Genomic DNA, 22,224 nt, shown 5'->3' with positions numbered 1-22,224 from the left:
GTTTACATGACGTCACTCTAAGCGTAACACACGCTTAGAGTGACGCAGGGGGAAGGCAACGGCCAGAAAAAGCACAGCTTCCGAGAGAAGCTGTCGCTTTTTCAGCGGGGGAGAGGAATCAGTGATCGGGCACCATAGCCCGATACATTGATTCCGTGACTACCGAATCCGCGGCCGGGAGTGCGCGTAGTTTCTACGTCCAGGAACCAAAATAGGTTAATAAATCCGATCGAGTTTCCCGTATTTTTTTTCGATTTTTCGAAATTGGACACGTTGGAAATTTCAGACCAACTTTCTCATGAATTGTATGGTGTGTAATGGAATGTAAATTACTTGATGTACAGTTCCAATCAATTTTTTTCTGAGCTTTCAATAATTTTATTCATGATTGGGGAAAATTCCACATAGGTGTGTGGTACATTGGTCAGATTTTTGAATTATTACCATCAGTCAGAAAAATGTATTGCTATTCTTGAATTTAACAGATATTTAAAAAAATAGTATGGTGTGTGGCCATCCTATGATAATTCTAATAGTACCCAAAGGCATGTCGTGTGCCCAATGACATGGGGCGGGGGGGGGGATTCGGCCGCCCCAATTTGCCCGACGTACAGATGCCCGTGGTTAGCGGTTTCCTAAACTGAGGAGTTGGATGATTTTTTTGTACCATCTCCACAGCCCTGGAAAAAACGCTGCAAGGGAGAAGGAGCCCCACTAGATTCCAACCAGTTTTATGGAACACCAGATCTTAAAGGGACACTTAATCCAGGAATAAAAAAAATTGACTTGCCTGGGGCTTCTACTAGCCCCCTGCAGTCATCCCGTGCCCTCGCAGTCACTCACAGATCCTCCTATTCCCCGCAGCCTGCTAGTTTCGGTTTCGCTGACAGGCCCAGACAAGGAGTCGGCTTTCTGCGCTGGCCACGCGTAACCTTCTTTATGTTCCCGTCCTGTGAAGAAAAATACGCATGGCCGGGCCATCGAGCCTTTTAACTGAAAACAAAACTAGCTGGCGGCAGGGGACCGGAGGCTCCGTGAGTGACTGCAGGGGGCTGGTAGAAGCCCCAGGAAAGTAAAACTGATTTTTTTATTCCTGGCTTAAAGTCATTGGAAATCGCTGTAAACAAAACAAAAGTCAGATACTTACCTAAGGAGAGGGAAGGCTCTGAGTCCTAATGAGCCTTCCCTCTCCTCTCCCGGTGCCCTCAGTGCAGCTCAGGATTCTCCGTTCAAATCCCCCGCCACGGGGGACTTCGGGAGCCGAGTCCTCCCAAAGACAGGCAGCTCCATACTGCGCACATTAGGACCCAGAGCCTTCCCTCTCCATAGGTAAGTATCTGACTTTTGTTTTTTACAGCGGTTCCCTAAGAGTTCAAGTGCCCATTTAACTCACAACATGGCAAATTACTATGGAAACATTCAATATGTCTGTAACAGGGAAATCATTTATGATATAGTAACCAGGAAGTAATCTATGGCTGGGGGTAGCCATGGGCATTGTACTGCCTCTGCACATACTGCCAGCATACACTGGTACCGACCTGCAAGTGGCAAACTGAAACGTACCGAATCTTGGAGAGTTCCCAGAAGATGCTACACAATAAGATACAACATATGAGGACCTACGTCACCACTCTCTTTTTAGGCACCGGTAGGCAAGTCATCTGCAAAGTCTTTACAGGAAGGATTAACGTGGCAATTACGTACCAGCCAGCCGGTATTCGATGGGTAGGTTATTTCATTGGCGCACCCGGGCTACTAAAACAACTGCTGCATCTGCTTACCTCGGTACTATAGTACGTCATGCATCACAACTTCTGAGGCTGATAATGAGCCCCCTCGTCTCACAGCAGTCGCGTAACAAGGAAGAACAACTTTCACCAGAAATGAAAGTGAAAGACTCTTTGGCTGTAATACACGAAGTTCACCTCTAGGTGGGGCTATAGCACAAGGAATGCGCACTCAATGTATATCCGTTACACGTAAACAAGTTGGTGCAGGAAGTAAAGGTTCATCTCTGATTGAATGACTGGTTACTAACCATCCCTGCTGTGGGAAGAAATCCCTGTTCCCATTTGTTCTTTCACACGATTTGCATTTTTTAACATGTATATTTTAACATTTGTTTTTGAAATCTAATGCAGCGTTTGTATTTAACCATAATATACAATAAACCAGCCCACGTCCATCATATGTTCGTTTCCAACATCTTCATATTTCTAGGGCTCACTGACATGTGGCTAATACTGTGTCTCCTGGTCTTTCATGTGGTGGACTTAAAGGAAAACTGAAAAGGTTAAAAAAAAAAAAAAGTTTTGCTTGCCTGGGGCTTCCGTCAGCCCCCTGCAGCCCCTCTGAATGATCCTCCAGTCCCCTGCCGTGGCTCAGTTTCGCTACCACGTGCGTCCTCATTCGCGCTTCCCTCCCTGGGAGCGTTCTGCGCAGTATGAGGAAACCTCGAACTGTGCCTGCGCAGGACACTCCCAGTGAGAGGAACAAGGGTCCGCGTGGCCAGGGCCGTGCAGACGCAGAGGCCGGCAACTTGCGGTACCTAAACTGAGCCATGGCAGGGGACTGGAGAATCGTTCAGAGATGGCGCGGGCACAGGGGGGCTGACAGACCAGTTTTGTGAAACTTTTGGGGGGAGATGTTACAGGTTTCCTTTAAGTTTCTTCTTCAGGCATGTTTCAGAACCGGATAAAACATGCCTGACTAAGAAAGTTTCGAAAGCTTGCAAAGAATTTTTGTAGAGTCATCATTAAAGGTATCACTGGAATAAACTTTTGTTGTTATGTCTTCGGCTTCTCTCCATGACTAATACCGGACGACATAGCCGGCCTTTGAGCGGTCGCTCAGGGCGTAGGCTTCCAAGTGGGCGCCTATAGCTGGTTGCCTATACTGAGGGCACCTACACCCGATTTCCTATACTGGGGGCACCTATAGCTGGCTACCTTTACTGAGGGCACCAACACCTGGCTACCTATACTGGAGGCACCTACACCTATGGGGGGGATAGAGACCTTCAACTGACTTCCTCTACTGGGGGCACCTATGCTTGGCAACCTATATTGAGGGCACCTACACATGAGATCTTATACTGGGGGCACCTATACCTGGCTACCTACCTATACTGAGTCTGAGGGCATTTTTTGGGGGGCACACTGCGGCTATAACGCGTGGTGCAAATTGTCGGTGCTGTGCTATCATTCTAAATGGGAAGGGGGGGGCGGCTAACTGTCCCACTGATTGTTTTTATTAATATTCCTGAAAGGTTCTAGCCTTCATTTTTAAGTATATTCGGGATAATGCACTCTTTCCATCCATTCGTTGTTATTAATAACATTTTTTCTATTATACATATGTGACGTGTCACAGAGATCTGAGCATTTGGCGTGATGTGTCACAACGTCAAAAAGGTTGGGAACCACTGTCCTGGGAGGTAACTCAGGAGAAAAGCTGAATTGCATATGGGCCTGTGTGTGTGCGCACGTGAGTGAAGGATTAAAGGGGGGGAGGGCACAAAAATCAGGTTTCGCTCAGGGCGCTGAGAAACCTAAGGCCAGCCCTGCCGGATGACACGCAAGCATGTTCATTTCAAACATCTTCAAACTCTTAGGTCTCGCTGAAATGTGGCTAATACCGTGTTTAAGCATTTATGCCTCCAGGACATAGTACCTACGTCCAGGAGGCCACGTGCGCGTCCGCGCGCTCCCGCGGCCGATCGCGCGCGTGCTCCCGGCCCGCGGTTCTTTAGCCAGGCAATCAGTAAATCGGGCTATGGTGCCCGATCACTGATTCCTCTCCCCCGCAGAAAAAGCGACAGCTTCTCTCGGAAGCTTTGCTTTTTCTGGCTTCATGCGTCCCTTTAAGCGTATGTTACGCTTAGAGTGACGTCATGTAAACAAACTCATGGCTGCCATCTTGTGGCCAAAAAGTAAAACTACAACTAAATGTAAAAAAAAAAAATGCACATTTATTTACCCCAAACAAATACTATTTACATCCCACCCTCCCAAAAATACCCAAATAAAATGTTTAATATATAAAAAAAAAATTACAATTAAAAAAAGAATTAAATATTTACCTAAAGGTCTAAACTTTTTAAATATCAATGTAAAGATGAAATAGTTCTATTTTTTTTAACTTTTAAACTTGTAAATAGTGATGGATGCAAAACGGAAAAAATGCACCTTTATTTCCAAATAAAATATTGTCGCCATTCATTGTGATAGGGACATTATTTAAATGGTGTAATAACTGGGACAGATGGGCAAATACAATACGTGAGTTTTAATTATGAAGGCATGTATTATTTTAAAACTATAATGGCTGAAAACTGAGAAATAATGATTTTTTCCCTTTTTTTTCTTATTCTTCCTGTTAAAATGCATTTACAGTAAAGTGGCTCTTAGCAAAATGTACCACCCAAAGAAAGCCTAATTGGTGGCGGAAAAAAACAAGCTATAAATCAATTCATTGTGATAAGTAGTGATAAAGTTATAGGCTAATGAATGGGAGGTGAACATTGCTCGGATGCATAAAGTGAAAACGACTGAAGGCTGAACTGGTTAATGCTCTTTCAAATGGTGGACTAAAGGGAACCTGTCAGTTCCTCAGAGAAGCTCACCATTTTCTTCTTACAACAATACCTTCCAGTTCTGACAAGATTTTGTAAGAACTGAAATATATCAGTTGCTGTCAGTTATAACTGAAAAGACAAGGATGAGTAAGACAAGGTAATGACCATGTTTCCCTATGGCTCATGTGGGTGATATTACGGTACAGCTTAACAGTGTGCTGACCAGGAAGCTGTTTTGGGGTAATGGCCATTTTAAAAATGGAGGACGGAGAATTCCATTGGTCAGTGGACAAACAGAACACAGGAGAGGAGAAAGAGATTGAGGAGTAGACTAATACACAATGCTGGGCTGGCGTGGATGGTAGGCTAGCCTAGTGGTGATGCTCTGCTGAGCTGGCACTGGCAGTAATGCTGCTGGGCTGGGCTGGCCTGGCATTAATGCTCTTCTGGCCTAGCGGTGATGCTAGGTTGGTGGTGTTGAACTGCTAGCCTGATGGTGATTCTCTACTGGCCTGGCGGTGAGGCTCTGCTGGCCTGGCGGTGATGCTCTGTTGGCCTGGCCTGGCCGGGATGCTGGGCTAGTCGTGATGCTGGCATGGCCTAAACGTGATGTTCTGCTGACCGGAGGTGATGTTCTGCTGGCGGTGATGTTCTGCTGACCTGGAGGTGATGCTCTGCTGGCCTGGAAGTGATGCTGTCCTGGTGGTGATGCTCTGCTGGCCTGGCGGTGATGCTCTGTTGATTGAAAAGGAGACCGGGTCTCTACCTGGATTTGTGCAATTATAGCAAAATATTTATTGTAAAATAGCAGCTAGAAACAAAACGTTTCGGCCGGAGGCCTTTATCAAGTGTTACCAAATACATTCAGTGCTCACATATATAAGACTCACATAATAAAAAACACGCCCCAAAATAGGGCGGGCACAAGCTTAATGCAAAGGAGTTACGAGAGAGCGGCCAATTTAAAGAGACAGTCCATTCAATACTGCAAATACAGTTACTACAAAAAACATCTTAAATTAAAGTCCTCATTAAGTCCATTCAGAGTTAGTGTACTTAGCTTATCGATCCATCTGCTCTCGCGTCTCAATAGAGCTGTTTGTTGGTCCACACCTGTATTGGTCAACACTTTCTCCAATACACACCATCATAAGTCACTCACTCTGTGGCTGCACTCAAAGAAGTGCTTACCTACAGGGGAATCAATTTTGTTATTAGGATCGTTATGATATTTTCCATACAGCCTAATGTCACTGCGATGCTCATTAACCTCCTTAGCGGTAACCCCGTGTGTGACACGGGGTAAGCCGCCGGAGGGTGCCGCTCAGGCCCTGCTGGGCCGATTTACTTAATTTTTTTTTTGCTGGACGCAGCTAGCACTTTGTTAGCTGCGCCAGCACCCCGATCGCCGCCGCCGCGCGCCCGATCGCCGCTATCCGGTGCGGCGCGCGGCCCCCCCCCCCAGACCCCGAGCGCTGCCTGGCCAATCAGTGCCAGGCAGCGCCGAGGGGTGGATCGGGTCTCCCAATGACGTCCCGACGTCGCTGACGTCGGTGACGTCATTCCGCCCCGTCGCCATGGCGACGGGGGAAGCCCTCCAGGAAATCCCGTTCTTTGAACGGGATTTCCTGATCGCCTATCGCCGGAGGCGATCGGCGGGGCTGGGGGGATGCCGCTGAGCAGCGGCTATCATGTAGCGAGCCCTCGGCTCGCTACATGATTTAAAAAAAAAATAATTAAAAAAAAACTGCTGCGCTGCCCCCTGGCGGTATTTTTCATACCGCCAAGGGGGTTAATTCTAACACGTACAGGTCTCGTGGTCTGTCCTACGTAACCCATGCCACATGGACATTTTAATAAATAAATGACATTAGGCGTCACACATGAAAAGTTCCCGTTCACTTTAATTTTAGTGCCTTTCATCGGATGTCTGATGTGGTCACCTTTTATAATGCTGGAATAGTTCTGACAGCTGAGACACGGAAATGTTCCCAATTTTTTAGGTAAAAAAGTGTCTCTCTGACCTGAATTTTTCTTCTTTACGTCAGCTTTAACCAGCATATGCTTATACTTATACTCTTTCCTTTTCTGTATACAAAAGATGGAGGAATAGGGAACACTTTCGATAATAAAGGGTCCGCCTCTATAAGGGTCCAATTATCAAGAATACTTTTTCTGACTAATCTTGCATGATTATCAAACGTAGAGATAAACTGGACTCCCCTGTTTTTCTGGTCTCTACATTTCCTTTGTCTCAGTTCTTCTCTATCCAATAGAGCCACTGAGTGTGCTGTGTTTTCTACCTCTTCCTTTTTATAACCTCTTTTTATAAAATTGTCCATCAGTCTATCCGCTTGCCTGGAATAGGCCTCATCACTTAACGTAATACGTCTGGCCCGTATGAATTGGCTTTTTGGTAGGCCTCTCACCAAGGAAGGGGGATGACAACTGCTTGCTAACAGAGCATTATTTCTATCCGTTTTTTTCCTGTATAAATCGGTATGAAAAACAGTTCCATCAAAGTGCACATCAACATCAAGAAAATGCAAATTACTAGCGTGAAATTCCAAAGTGAACTTGATCGTATTGTGAACGGTGATGCTCTGTTGGCCTGGCCTGGCTGGGATGCTGGGCTTGTCGTGATGCTTACCTGGCCTTAAGGTGATGTTCTGCTGACCTGGAGATGATGTTCTGCTGGCGGTGACGTTCTGCTGACCTGGAGGTGATGCTCTGCTGGCCTGGAAGTGATGCTCTGCTGACCTGGTGGTGATGCTCTGCTGGCCTGGCAGTGATGCTGGGCTGGGGTTGATGCTCTGCTGGCCTGACAATGATGCTGGCCTACACAATTATAAAAAAAAGATTGCGCTACTGCTTTAAGTGAGTCCTTGCTACCATATATATGAATCAATTGTCCATGAGACCTATCCAGCAAGCCCAATATATTTCTTCAAGTTAGACACTGGGCGTTCAATACTACTTAGGCTTCTGTGCGCATTACACCTCCACCACACCCTTAAGACTGGGCACTCACCCTTATCCACAGACCCTCTGCCAGATGGGTCTATTACGCCTTGGGATACTTTTAGGCGATCCCCAGCCTTTACGATCCAAAACTTGAAGGGTATGCAATTTCTTCACAAAGCACCTCAAAATAAAAGCACAAGGCCTCTCATAGCGTAAAACCGTTCAACTGTTTAATAAAATGTTAAAAATGCACACTCACACGTCCATAAGATAAAATTGCGCATAGAGTTTTGTAAATGGGCTTTCCCCCATATGGTGGCCGCCAGGCAGGGCTAGGAATGGAACCGGACCTCCAAACGACTCATCCCCCTCGCCACTCTTCCACCACGCCAGTTCACTTTCTCATCGGTGTCCCCGCCCTACTAGTTTCGTCGATAATGACTCATCAGGAGCAGAATGATGCTGGCCTGGCTGGGATGCTGGCCTGGCATGGCGTTAATGCTCTTCTGGCCTGGTGGTTATGCTTAGGTTGGTGGTGATGCTTAGGTTGGTTGTGATGCACTGCTGGGCTGGCAGTGATGCTGGCCTGGTGATTATGCTCTGCAGACTGTGATGCTGGCCTGGCTTGGCGGAAATGCTGGCCTGGTGGTGATGCTGTGCTGGCAGGAATGCTAAGCTGACAGTGCTGCTGGCTGTGGCTGATCTGGTGGTGACGGAGTGCTGACTGTCCCAGTCCTGAGGTGTGTGAACATCATCATCTGGTGCCCCAGAATAAGATTCCAGGAAGTGCCCCAGATCTAACAGCCATAGACTCTGAACAAGCAGCGGTCTATGTCACCATCTACCCCACAGATGGATTAAAGCCATGTAATCTATCCGACTGTAATGCTGAGCATACACGGCTCGTTTCTTTTTATTAATCGAGCCGCTGATGGCTCGATTGATAATTTCCGACAGGTCCGATTGCCTGCCGGATCAATTCTGCGCTCAATACCGGCCGGCAGAACAATAGAAAAAACAAAGCGATGATTAGCACTGATTAGAAAGTGCCTGCAGGGACAAGCGGGAATCGATCCGCACACTATCTAGCCATGTATGGCCAGCATAACAGTTCAAAAGACATTATTAGTGGTCATACAAAGGTGTATTATACTGAAATCATTTAACAGTTTGTAAGTGTAAATATTATTCATCCCTTTGAACAGAGTTGCTAAGAGTAGTCTGTGTGTGATTGTTTATGTTCATTCTTCCATAAGTATTTGATGTTTAGACTTTGGAAATGTATATTGTGTAATATGAAAAGACAAAACAATTTGTTGTTTATCTGCAATTCATTGTCCAGTATTGGGTCTTATCCATGAAGTGCCGGTACACAGTTGCTGCTCCCCTGCCATTACTACCAGTGAAATTGCTGTGTCCTTTCTGCGCATGGTAGATTTACTGGCCTTCCGTACACCAGGCCTCAATTACCTGTTCATACTCTAATCAATGATACTGCCCAGACAAATGATGTGTCTTGTTAAAGGGAACCTGAGATGGGCAGAAGAGAAAAAATATATACATACCTGGGGCTTCCTCCAGCCACTTCCTGGCTGATCGTTTCCTTGCTATCCTCCTGTGCCGTCTGGATCTTCGTCAATTTGCCCCGGAAAGTCCTCTGGGACAAGTTGTTTTGGCAATAATAACTAAACATAACCCTATTCTCACACTGAACCCTTCGGGCCCATTTCCCCTAGCGCAAATTCGCATGCATTTTCTGCATGCAGATCCGCATAACCAATACAAGTCAATGGGCCTATTTCCGCTAGCAAAAAAATCTGCGCCCTGGGCTGTGCAGAAACAATCTGCACAGCAGAGCCATCAGAATTCGCACACTGCAAGCATAGTGTGCGTTTCCAATTTATTGTACTTAATAGGAAAATCGCATGCGTTTTCGGCATGCAAATTTTCCATATAAATTCGCTTACTTTTTTGCGTAAAATTAATGTAAAAACACACAGGCACTGAAAATGTTTGTATGCATTCAAATTTGCATACAAACGCGTACAAATTTGCATCCACATGCAAATTAGTTTATGCGTTTTCCGCAATGGAATCGCATTTCACTAGTGGGAACGTAGCCTTTCTCTATTCTCCGATCGATAGGTCAGAGACCACTCTGTGCCCCTGCAGGAGGCTTCAGAAGTCTTTGGGAGTCTGAGTGCTCCCAAAGATGGGCCGCTCCATACAGCGCACGTGTGAGCACTTGAGCTCCTGAAGCCTCCCAAAGTGGGGGATTTGAACACGGGAGCCAGTGCTGGACCGTGAATGGAATGGGAAGGCTCTATAGGACTCAGAGCCTTCCCTCTGCTTAGGTGAGTATCTGTTTTTTTTGGGGGGGATTTTCAATTTAACTTCAGACTCACTTTAATCCATTATCACCCATGCAGGCTGGTGGTATAGCCAAAATTTGGATCCCAGACCTCCAGGAGGAGGTGGGAGCCCTGGAGGGTTTCATGGTGGAATCTGGGGGCCCTCTTTAACATGTGATAAGAAGAGTTAATTTTGTCAAGCATCTCTTGTTTCCACCTTTGATTTAAGATAATAGGTTTTGAGTTGCCACACACGCGCCTGGGCACTCACAGCAGCTGCAACAGTGGTTTTGACCTTATAACTTGGGTTTCCAAGACTCTGGTAAGCCACTTTCCATGTTTTGTGGTGCTGGGAATGTGCATTGATTTGGATAGCACCAAAGTATTTAACGTGTACCTGAGATGAAGTGTTGAGATAGACATGTACAGTATATACAGTGGCAAGAACAGTGCTCCTTTTTTTCTTTTCCCTGCCTGAAAGAGTTCATATCCAGCTATACATCTGACAGCTTTTCTCCAGTTGGGATATAGCGCCTCTCACTGATAACACAATTTTACTGTGAAAATTCGCAATAAAGGTGAAAAAAGCTAAAAATACTAAAACTTATTTTTGAAAATGAATGCAAAAAGAATATTGGCATTTTCGCTCATCACTGCTACAAAAACACTGTCCTAAACAGATAACTGGGCTCCTGACTGCAAGAGATATATAAAAAGGTCAATAGTCCAATGTTTTTGCTCTGGGATGCTTGAGACAATGCAATTGAGCAGAGACACAAAATACATTAAGGTCGCATTCAGAGTAGGACCTTGCGGTTTAATGCGACGTTAAAGTCGCAAGGTGTCTGAGTTGAGAGGTAATGCACTGCAAGCAGTGAGTTACCACAACACAACATTTTTTTTAATGCGACTTTAACATCGCACTGTGAACGGCAGATAGGATTAGCATTGCAGTGCGGTAAGCTGCGTAATAAGACTTTATAACGCGCGACCATAACGTCTCAATGTGAATCTACTTTGTAAATGTTTTTCTTGTTGTAATGAGATGTCTAAAAAAAAAGTCATTTCTAGGAGTAGAAGGACAGATCCAATTGTATATCTCGCCAATTTATTTTTACCTCGGGATCACTTTAAGAACCTGCATTATAGTGTTACCAGCAATTGTTTAGGAAGGACTATAAAGATGTCTCTGAGGGATACTTTAAAGGTATCTGACTCTCTATAGGTACATTGATAGATTTTTACTGGCCAGTCATACAAAGAGAGGCATGATTATTATTTGAGCTTTCATGAGTGCTGCATGGGTTTTCAGTGGTTTGCAAAAGTATTCGGCCCCCTTGAAGTTTTCCACATTTTGTCATATTACTGCCACAAACATGAATCAATTTTATTGGAATTCCACGTGAAAGACCAATACAAAGTGGTGTACATGTGAGAAGTGGAACAAAAATCATACATGATTCCAAACATTTAAAAAAAAAAACTGCAAAGTGGGGTGTGCATAATTATTCAGTCAATACTTTGTAGAACCACCTTTTGCTGCAATTACAGCTGCCAATCTTTTGCAGAGTTCCCCAACCCTGTCCTCAAGGCCCACCAAAAGTACATGTTTTGCAAAAAACCACAAATATTCACAAGTGGGGTAATTAGTATCTCAGCAGAGCTGATTAACTACCTCTGTGGTTTTCTACAAAACATGCACTGTTGGTGGGCCTTGAGGACAGGGTTGGGAAACACTGTTTTAGGGTATATCTCTACCAGCTTTGCACACCTAGAGACTGAAATCCTTGCCCATTGTTCTTTGCAAAACAGCTCCAGCTCAGTCAGATTAGATGGACAGCATTTGTGAACAGCAGTTTTCATATCTTGCCACAGATTCTCGATTGGATTTAGATCTGGACTTTTACTGGGCCATTCTAATGCCTAGTACGCACCATACAATTTTCTGTAAGATTAAGGGCTCGTTTCCACTATCGCGAATCCGCATGCGTCCAACGCATGCGGATTCGCACACATAATGCAAGTGGATGGGCCTGTTTCCACTGTAGCGTTGTTGAGGTGCGTTTTTTTCAGCGGTGAAAAAACGCACAAAAGAGCCGCAGAATTCGCCTGCGAGTGGAATGCATGCGAATCGCATGCAATGTATTTAATAGGGAAATCGCATGCGGCTTTGTCATGCGTTTTTTGCTGCGAATTCGCATAGGTACGAATGTAAATTCACACAGACAGTGACATGGTAAATATCGCATATACCCTCACCTATGCGAATTCGCATGCAAATTTGCGGCAAAAACGCATGGGAAATCGCATCCGCATGCGATTTCATCAGCGGTGGAATCCAGGCGATTCTGCACCGCAATAGTGGAAACGAGCCCTTACTTGCCAGATAGATAATTTCCAACATGTTGGAAATTATCTATCTAACCAGTTATCTGCCTAGCAATTAAGCATTGTTATATTCAGCAGGAGATAACCAGAAGACAATGCACCAGAGATAATGACCAGTCTATTCTAGTACTTTACAGAAAATAATCTAATTATAGAAAATCTTACAGAAAATCTAACAGAAAAATCTTACAGAAAATTATATGGTGTATACTAGGCAAAACACATGGATATGTTTTGTTAAAGTATTCCATTGTTGCCCTGCAAAAAGTTCCATCCATCTTCCCATCAACTCTGACCAGCTTCCCTGTCCCTCCCTGCTGAAGAGAAGCACCCCCAGAGCATGATGCTGCCACCACCATATTTGACAGTGGGGATGGCGTGTTCAGAGTAATGTGCAGTGTTAGTTTTCAGCCACACAGCGTTTTGCATTTTGGCCAAAAAGTTCCATTTTGGTCTCATCTGACTAGAGCACCTTCTTCCACATGTTTGCTGTTTCCCCCACATGGCTTGTAGCAAACTGCAAACTGGACTTCTTATGTTTTTTTGTTAACAATGGCTTTCTTCTTGCCACTCTTCCATAAAGACCAACTTTGTGCAGTGCATGACTAATAGTTGTCCTATGGACAGAGTCTCCCACCTAAGCTGTAGATCTTTGCAGCTCGTCCAGAGTCACCATGGGCCTCTTGACTGCATTTCTGATCAGCGTTCTCCTTTATCGGCCTGTGAGTTTAGGTGGACGGCCTTGTCTTGGTAGGTTTACAGTTGTGCCATACTCCTTCCATTTCTGAATGATTGCTTGAACAGTGCTCCGTGGGATTTTCAAGGCTTTAGAAATCTTTTTGTAGCCTAAGCCTGCTTTAAATTCATCAATAACTTTATCCCTGACCTGTCTGGTGTGTTCTTTGGACTTCATGGTGTTGTTGCTCCCAATATTCTCTTAGACAACCTCTGAGGCCATCACAGAGCAGCTGTATTTGTACTGGCATTAGATTACACGCAGGTGCACTCTTTATTCATTAGCACTCATCAGGCAATGTCTATGGGCAACTCAGACCAACTTTGTTTGGAATCATGTATGGTTTTCATTCCACTTCTCATGTGTACACCACTTTGTATTGGTTTTTAACGTGGAATTCCAATAAAATTGAGCAACACTACATTGTAAACTTGGTTTGCAGCATCCCATTGACCCTGAACCTTAAAGAGGAGCTGTCAGCCATACTATCTAAGAAAAACAAACCCAAATACAGTATATAAGTAGATAAATACTTGCTCTACTTACATAACATATATATTGCACTGTCCACATTTTGATTTTAGTGATTTTTCCAATCCTGTTGTCATTTCCTCCATTACTCTCCCCTGAATGATTGTGTATGCATTGCCACCCTCCTCCCAGATTTCAGACACTCCCACCCATCTCTGAGTGATTTTCTCAGCTTTTCAGCATGAGAAATATCTTCAGCCAATCAGGCTGCATTAGTTACTGAATGTCTGAGGGGAAAAGGGGAGGAAATTAAGGAAAAAAAAAAGAAAACCCAGCATGCCCTGCAACTTCCTTCGTGTGGCAGATGTACCAAATAAGAGCAAGGGAAACTGGGGAATGATGTTTTATGGAGAAGAAAAGTAAGAGAGATTTTAACTTTTGGATTGCCTGGTTAGCATCCTTATTACTTGTTTACCAGTTAAAAAAAATTGATTTTTGATTTTATGCCCAACAGTTACATTTTAAGCCGTGGAGCCCTTGACATGCAAAGTACCCTACATACAAAAATAATTTTCCCTGAAATAGCACCACTGCGAAAGGCGAGGTCGCCTAAATGATTCCGGCTTCCACAATATTAAAGTTTATCAAAAATGTAATTTAATCGTCAGTTTAGCCTACAGACATGGATCTTTAACTTAATTTTATCAAAAAATCTGATACTTACCTCGGGAGGGGAAGCCTCTGGTTCCTAATGAGGCTTCCCCCCTGATATTCTATTGCATCTTCAGTAAAATAAGGAATAAAACATCACAACGTAAAGTGCGGGTCTCCATGACAGCGACGCATAGCATTTCAAACTGACAAGTTCTTCCTCAGGAAGACGTCAAGGCACAAACATAGTAACAGCCCAACTCCTTCAGCCATACTATCTCAGGAAAAAACCCACGTACATAAGTAGATAAATACTTGCTCTACTTACATAACATACTGAATGTATTGCACTTTCAACGTTGATTTTAGTGATTTTTCTACAGTAAAAAAGAGAAAATCCTTCTTAGCATTTCCCATTTTAACCTCCTGGGTGATAATCCCGAGCTGAGCTCGGGGTATGTCGCGCAAGAGGATTTCTCTGGCCCTGGTGGGCCGATTTGCATAATTTTTGTTTTGTTACACGCAGCTAGCACTTTGCTAGCTGCGTGTAACTTCCGATCGCCGCCGCTCGCTGCCGTTCCGCAGCTACCCGCCGTGCCGCGCAGCCCCCCCCCAGACCCCTTGCGCAGCCTGGCCAATCAGTGCCAGGCAGCGCTGAGGGGTGGATCAGGATTCCCTCTGACGTCACGATGTCGATGACGTCATCGTGAGAGTCGCCATGGCGACAGGGGGAAACCAAGCAGGAGATCCCGTTCTGAACGGAATCTCCTGCTTGCGCTGATTGCCGGAGGCAATCGGAGGGGGTGGGTGGATGCCGCTGCACAGCGGCATAGCTCCCAACTGTCCCTTTTTCGGAGGGACAGTCCCTCTTTGGGAGCCCTGTCCCTCTGTCCCTCTTTCCTCCTTATTTGTTCCTCTTTCAGGACTTTGTCCCTCTTTCTATGTAAATATACATATTTCTCTACTAAAAATGTGTTTGATTGACTCTAAACTTTATTCCCAACCTTTAAATTGATATATTACTAATTGTAAAATGTTAATATGAAGGAAAATGACCCAGGATAGAAAGAACCAGTGTGGTTTGAATTATAAAACAACATATTTTTCTTATGGAATCTTTATGGTATGAGTGACTGGAGGCGTGGTGAGGGTGTGGCCAGGAGTGTGGCAGGGGCGTGGCCTAAGTGTCCCTTTTTCTCATCTCAAAAAGTTGGGAGGTATGCAGCGGCTATCATGTAGCTGGCGCTAGGCTAGCTACATGATTTAAAAAATTTTTTAAAAAAAGTGCTGCGCCCCCTCCTGGGCGATGTAATTGTATCGCTCAGAGGGTTAAGTGTGGCTATTTTGAAGCCAATTCTGATGTAATTTCCTCCCTTAGTCTCCTCTGCCTGATTTGCCTGCCCTTGATTATGAAAAGTGCATTGTCTCAGCATGAGAAATTGGCCAATCAGAAAGGAACAGAGGTGTGGTAGGGGAAAACAGGAGGGAAAGAGGATTCAGCCAATCAGGCTGCATTAGTCTGAGGGGAAGTACAGAAGCAAAAAAGGACAACCCAGCATGCCCTGCAACTTCCCTTTTGTGTACCAAATTGTGTGTACCAAATAAGAGTCAGGTAAACTGGGGAATGATCATTTATCAACAAGAAAAGTAATATTGATTTTAACTTTTGAATTGCCTGGTTAGCATCCTTATTACTTGTTTACCAGATACAAATAAATAATTGATTTTTTTTTCATTTTATGCCCGACAGCTACTCTTTAACCAAAAAAGGAGTGGACCTGATGGAGGACTACAACTGGTGAAAAATATATACTGCCTACCACCACCAGAGGGAGCCCCAGTGTCAGGCTACTTACTACAGTCATTGTAAATAACACCCATTATATACCTAACTGTGTCTACTTTGGGGAGGCAAGTCCACCACTACCTCTTCTCTTAACCTCCTGAGCGTTATGCTGTTCAGGAGGTTTTGTTACTTTATGCCCGGATAATAAAATAATTGTCTCAAATAACTGTAAACCCTTTAGCTAGCACTAGGCTAGCTAGTAAAGGTGTCCGGCACCCACTGATCCCCGCCGCTCCCCCGTTTATACGTTACCCAGCCTGGATCCAGCGATCAGTGCAGCCTCCCCGGACAGCTCCGGTCTTCACTATAGGGAGGGTCGCACAAGACAGCATGACGTCGCCGACATCATGCGCAAACCTGATCCTCCCCATAGAGAGACCGGAGCTGTGCATGGAGGCTGCGCGATTGCTGGATCCAGGGGGGGGGGGGGGGGCAATGTATAAACAGAGGGGGTGCCCGACACCTTTACTAGCTAGCCTAGTGCTAGCTAAAGGGTTTACAGTCATTTGAGACAATTATTTCATTATGGGGGACTCCTGGAGACAGAGAGCGGTATGCCCGACACAGTGTCGGGCATACCGCTAAGGAGGTTAAACAGTTTTTAAAGTGGACCTGAACTCAGAACTCCTCTCTGCTCTTAAAGATACATAACAGCATAATAAACTTTAAACAAAAAAACATTTATTTGTTCAGGTCCACTTTAATACATTTTATACGTGTACTGGCGCCTCTGTTCCTACTTACAGTTAATATAAATGTCAGTATCAATCACAGGAAAAAAGAATGCATTGAATGCATTGTTTCTTCAAGATGTCTTCATAATCAAAACCAATTGGAAATACAATAATAAAGAGGCAGACGTTCCCATATATGGACGATCATGGATGTTTAACATCGTGTTGTAAATTTAATGTAGAAATTTGTATTTAACAGAAGATAAAAAGGAAATTATATAAAAAGTACATACAGTACATGCTCAAGCCCATTTTGTTGTTTGAAAGAAAGACATATACACTACAGTCTGTAGTGAGAGGTATTGAGGCTGCCATCTTTATTTCCTTGCCTGGCAGTCCTGCTGGTTTTTCTGTCTTTAGTAGTGTCTGTGTCACACTCCATGGAATGAGCATGCAGCCAGCATGGTCTGGCTTATAGTCAGAGCACCTGATCTGCATTCACTTTCTGGCTCTGTGGCTTAAAGAGACTCTGAAGTCTATTTTTTTACCTGATTCTCTTATTTAATCCTGTTCAGCATTAAATTGTAAGTGGATTCGCCACATTCCTGCAGCAGAACGAGTGATTTATAGCAGAGAAATAGACCTGCAAAGTTCTACTTCTGCTGCCCTGGGGAGGCAGAGCTTTGCCCTGTAGCTCTGCCTCCTATCCAGTCAATATCCGCCTCTCCCCGCCCCTCTCAGTGAAAGAACACTGAGAGGGGCGGGGAGAGGTGGAGAACGCCCGAGGTTGACTAGAGAGGAGGCAGAGCTACTGCGTACAGCTCTGCCTCTACCCAGAAGGAGGATCTGCGAGCCCAGGAACTTTGCTGGCCTATTTCTCTGGTATAAAAACACTCGTTCTGCCACAGGAATGTGGCAAATCCACTTAGAATTTAATGCTGAACATGACTAAATAGGAAAATCAGGTAAAAAGAGACTTCAGAGTCTTTTTAATGTATCAGAGGCATGGGATCAGCAGGAAAGCCAGGCCATAGGGCAGACTCCATATCCTTCTCACTACACTTTAATAAAGCATGCAAAGAGTAATAACGATGTGTACAGTGAGTGCTGTAACCCACAACAACCTCACATTGAGTAGAAGCAGTAGAGTGTTGTACCATATTAGCCATCAGTAAAAGCAAGAGGTTTTGAATCAGGATGATACCATTTATTGGCTTACTTAGAGGTAAATATAAAGTGAGTTTTCTGCTACGCTAATAAGCCTTCATCGGACTTGTTTCCTGCGTATACTGACAAGGTGTAAAATATACACAGCTCATATACACTGGACATACAGAGGAGGAACTTTATTTTACAAACATAAATAAATGTCATTAGATGCCTTAATTGCCACTTGAGGAGGTTGTGTTGGTATGATGGGATTTAAATGCCACAATGTTTGGATGGGCTACAATTCTTTTTATTTTTTCATTTTTTGTTTCACATGCTGGTAAGATGGTATTTAATGCCACTATTCATTTATTTCATGTGCTGGGAAGATGGCTTTAAATGCCACAATTCTCTTTAGCTTAGAACTAATGGTGCATGTAGTCAGCCCAGTTACGTCTAAACTCGGGATTTACGATGTCTCCTCATCACCCGGAGGCTGTGGTATGTGATGTTTTAGCATACAAATGGTCTTATCTATTTGTCATAAATTAGCTAGCATCCCTGTGAGACCCTCCTGAAGTGGCAATTAAGGCATCTAATGACATTTATTTGTTTTCAAATTAATGTTCCTCCACTGAATGTCCAGTGTATATAAGATGTGTTTTTTACATCTTGTCAGTATATGCAGGAACCAAGTCCGATGAAGGGTTATTAGCCGAAAGCTCACTTTCTAGCCAATAAATCAGGGCTGTGGAGTCGGAGTCGTGCAATTTTGGGTGCCTGGAGTCGGAGTCGGGAAAAATGCACCGACTCCTAATGAATTTGTAACTGTAATTAAAATAGAAAATATGATAAAATGTTCTATTTCTCAGATAATAGTCATTAAAAATAATGTATATATACATATACAGTATATGTGTATATACAGTATATATACAGTAATAGCTGTGCTTAGTCCACAAAAATGAAATAAACCAATCAAAATTAGTTACTTGTGCTGCTTCAATAAAGCAGTCCCCGTATTTTTAAGGTCAGATATACATATCTGATTGTGACTGTATATATGATGTGTACACAGGAATCTCTTATATATATACTAAATAACATCTATGCTGTAAGAATAAAGCCTGATGTGTAGCTGTGTCACTAATAGAGATGGTCAACGAGATGGAAATAATTCTGCATTGATGCTGATTTATGCAAATGTATGCACTCCCTTTGCTGATGAAATCAAATAATTTGATATGTTGTTAAAATTTGGTTTGGTGACTACAAATTAAAGGGTAACTGAGACGAATGAAAAGTAAAGTTTTATACATACCTGGGGCTTCTTCCAGCCCCCTTCAGGCTAATCAGTCCCTCGCTGTCCTCCACCACCCGGATCTTCTGCTATGAGTCCTGGTAATTCAGCCAGTCAGCGCTGTCCGCATGCCGCTCCCACAGCCAGGAACATTCTGCACCTGCGCAATAGTGCTGCACAGGTGTAGTATGCTGCTGGCGGCGGAGTGTGTGCATGCGCACTACGCCCGACTGGCTCAAGTACCTGGACTCATAGCAGAAGATCCAGGTGGTGGAGGAGGACAGCGAGGGACTGATTATCCTGAAGGCGGCTGGAGGAAGCCCCAGGTATGTATAAAACTTTAATTTCATCTGTCTCAGGTTTACTTTGTTACACAGTAGTACTATACTCTACATATGCACTCCCCACAGAGCTGCAGGGAATCCACTGAGAATGCTGTGCACATTGAACACAGAGGTGTTGTCTGTTTACAATCTCCTCATTCCCCTGCAGAGTACCTGCACATCACTCTTACATGTACCCACACTTACATTGCCTAGGGCCTGATAGATGTTCTTTGTTCCGGTTTGTACCTTTTACAAGTACTCTTACCAAGGACTAGTTTTAGTCTAAAGGGAATAAATATAGTAGTCTACATATCCTTCTCACTTCAGTTGTCTTGTAAAATTCCTAAGCGTTGGCAGTTAAGAGACGAATTTCATGTTACATACTTTTAATCAACAAAATTGTAATATGCAAATTAGAGGAGTCGGAGTCGAGGAGTCTGAGTCGGTGGAATCCTAAACTGAGGAGTCGGAGTCGGTGGAATTTTGGACCCACTCCACAGCCCTGCAATAAATGGTATCATCCTGGTTCTAAACTTCTTGATTTCAGTCTGATCAATGGTAACTGGGTACTTGCTGGTTGCTAATGAATGCACTGCTCTTTTCCTAACTGAATAAGCCTGTGATAAACTACCTTCTTACATGAGCAGCAGCATGGCTCTGTAAATGTATGTCACATAATAATTGGATACCAAGATTGCACAGTTTTGTAGCATTTACCCTTGCACTGGTTGCATTGGTAGAATCTACATAAGAACCACACTATCGCCATCCAGCCAGCCAGTGAGAAATACATACAAAAAGGCAAAACATCATTTCTATGCAAGACTTACTACAACCTATAACCATCCAAGAATCATCTGCATTCAGAAAGGCACACTACGGTACCAAAAATGGGCAACTTCAAGGAGGTGACAAAAATACACAAGACAGAAAACCTGAGTGAAACATGAGTTATAAAAGGAATGAACACAAGCAAAACATAGTTCACACATAGTAGAAAATATCCAGAAACTACTAGTTAAATGTGCTGCTAACTTCCTGCAGGATTGAAAATGTTTTTAAACAAACTCCGCAACATTCACCATGTACCATTAAATCCACTGGTATTGCCCATGGCTCTGTATGGCAACATGCCCCATGCATATGGGTTTGATGCACGTCACAAATTTCAGTTATCTTCAATAAACGAAGTCTCAGGCACAAACTAGTGAACAGGAAGACTCATTCTGATTAGTTGAATGGTACCTGTACATAGCACTAAAGGAGTTCTGTGGTGGTATAACAAAACAAAAAAGTGTCACTTACCTGGGGCTTCTAACAGCCCTGCAGATATCCTGTCCTGCGCCGTCACTCAAGAATCCACCGCCCCCTGCAGCGGGTCGCCTTCCAATTATTCGTCTAACTAGGCGAATGTCACTGCAGGTCTTTGCTCCCGGTCGCATCTCCGGGAACTTACTGGCAGGCGCAGTACCAAGTTTTCTCATACTGCGTCTGCGCAGTAAGCCCCCGAAGACAGGAGCGAGGACGCGCATAGACCCAGTGAAAATTTAAAGGGACCCAGAGCAGTGCAAAAAGAGGAAATCTGGACTTACCTGTGGCTTCCTTCAGCTCCCTGTAGCCATGAGGTCCCCGGAATCCTCTTTGTCCCTTCCGTGGTCCGGCTGGCGGCTTTGGTAATCCAGCGACTTCGGCTGAAATCATCACGCCGGTCGCCGTAAGCGTCCTGCACATGTGCCGAAAGTCACCGGATTACCGGAGCCGGCATCAGGACCTAAAAGCGTCCCACTTCTCGGGTAAGTAATTTTTTTTAAAGCTGAAACTAAATCCATATTTCTCTTAGAATTACAGAAATGGAAACTCTGACGTTAGCAGTGAATTTATTATACCCGGCCAGTACATTTTCCGAAACTTTGCACTGACCCTAGAGGACAATACAATCAGTGGTGACTTTTATCCATGGTTTACAGTAGAGTTTTATTGAGATGAGGGCAATCAGAAAGCACTAAATTACAGGAAAGTCTTATATACCATAAACATAGGTTATTTTTGTGCTTCTTCTTAGAATTCTTCTGCATCCTCCTCATCATCTCTAAAGAAAGCCGTAGTGTTCTGCTGCTCAGGACAATACAGCAGCTCCTGGACCTCTCCACCATTGTTGCTGGCTTTCTGGAAGTGGATCTCCAGAAGATCTCGCATGTTATCTCTGTCTGTGATATCTGGGATCCCTGTGATTAGGACCGTACGGTTACATTTAAGCATAGTCATCTGCAATGAAAAGACACAATATGATCAATTATAGTTTTACTAACATAATGCCTTTAAAAAGAAGCTCTCAGTTTCTTATGTGTAAAGGACCACTAGCGCGAAAAAATAAGGCAGTTAAAACCTGACAAAACCGACAGGTTTTGGGCCAGTCCATCTCTTCATGTGGGATTCTCAGGGTTTTCAACACCATCTTCTGAACAGCAGTTTAACCTCCTTAGTGGTATGCCTGACACCGTGTCGGGCACGATGATTCAGAGGTTTTGCTGCCGATCGGGACCCCCCCAGAATTCATCTATTAGTTAAAATGTGTCCTTTAGATACTAGCTAGCACTACGCTAGCTAGTATTGTCTGCTGGCACCCCCTGATTGCCCTCAATCCCCCCCCCCCCCCCCCCGATTGCCTGCTGGATACATTACCACGCCGGGACAACTTACTATGGGAAGGATCAGGACTGCGCATGATGTCAGTGACGTCACTGACGTCATGTACGATCCTCACCCTAGTGACGACTGGAGCTGAGCGG

The 22,224-nt window shown here is 44.2% G+C and overlaps 2 protein-coding genes and 1 long non-coding RNA gene across 16 annotated transcripts in view; 1 reads left to right on the top strand and 2 right to left on the bottom strand.

Annotated features, from left to right (window-relative positions):
* Positions 1 to 1,953, bottom strand: part of LOC137540857 (uncharacterized) — an 82,988-nt gene extending 81,035 nt beyond the window's left edge. For 5 of the 9 annotated variants that reach the window (XM_068262037.1, XM_068262030.1, XM_068262031.1 and 2 more), the window contains exon 1: positions 1,785 to 1,952. The gene's annotated coding sequence lies outside the window, so the exon portion shown is untranslated. Of the gene's footprint in view, positions 1 to 1,566; positions 1,669 to 1,707; positions 1,761 to 1,784 lie in introns of those variants that run through there. The other 4 variants (XM_068262040.1, XM_068262034.1, XM_068262033.1 and 1 more) reach the window with 4 other exon arrangements.
* LOC137540862 (uncharacterized) lies at positions 1,571 to 21,743 on the top strand. 2 transcript variants are annotated; one of them, XR_011025062.1, is made up of 3 exons: positions 1,571 to 1,728; positions 15,891 to 16,006; positions 21,498 to 21,743. It is a non-coding gene; the product is annotated as an uncharacterized lncRNA (long non-coding RNA). The 2 variants fall into 2 exon arrangements; XR_011025063.1 differs by lacking the exon at positions 1,571 to 1,728 and adding an exon at positions 1,756 to 1,934.
* The window catches only part of IFI35 (interferon induced protein 35), a 98,975-nt gene continuing 98,046 nt past the window's right edge, over positions 21,296 to 22,224 (bottom strand). For all 5 annotated transcript variants that reach the window (XM_068262043.1, XM_068262041.1, XM_068262042.1 and 2 more), the window contains one exon: positions 21,296 to 21,700. In XM_068262043.1, coding sequence (XP_068118144.1) covers positions 21,494 to 21,700 — 207 coding nt within the window. In that variant the 3' untranslated portion in view covers positions 21,296 to 21,493. The remainder of the gene's footprint in view (positions 21,701 to 22,224) is intronic.

Source organism: Hyperolius riggenbachi, chromosome 12, assembly GCF_040937935.1.
Source record: "Hyperolius riggenbachi isolate aHypRig1 chromosome 12, aHypRig1.pri, whole genome shotgun sequence".
NCBI lineage: Eukaryota > Metazoa > Chordata > Amphibia > Anura > Hyperoliidae > Hyperolius > Hyperolius riggenbachi.
This window is presented reverse-complemented; position numbering and strand designations above follow the sequence as displayed.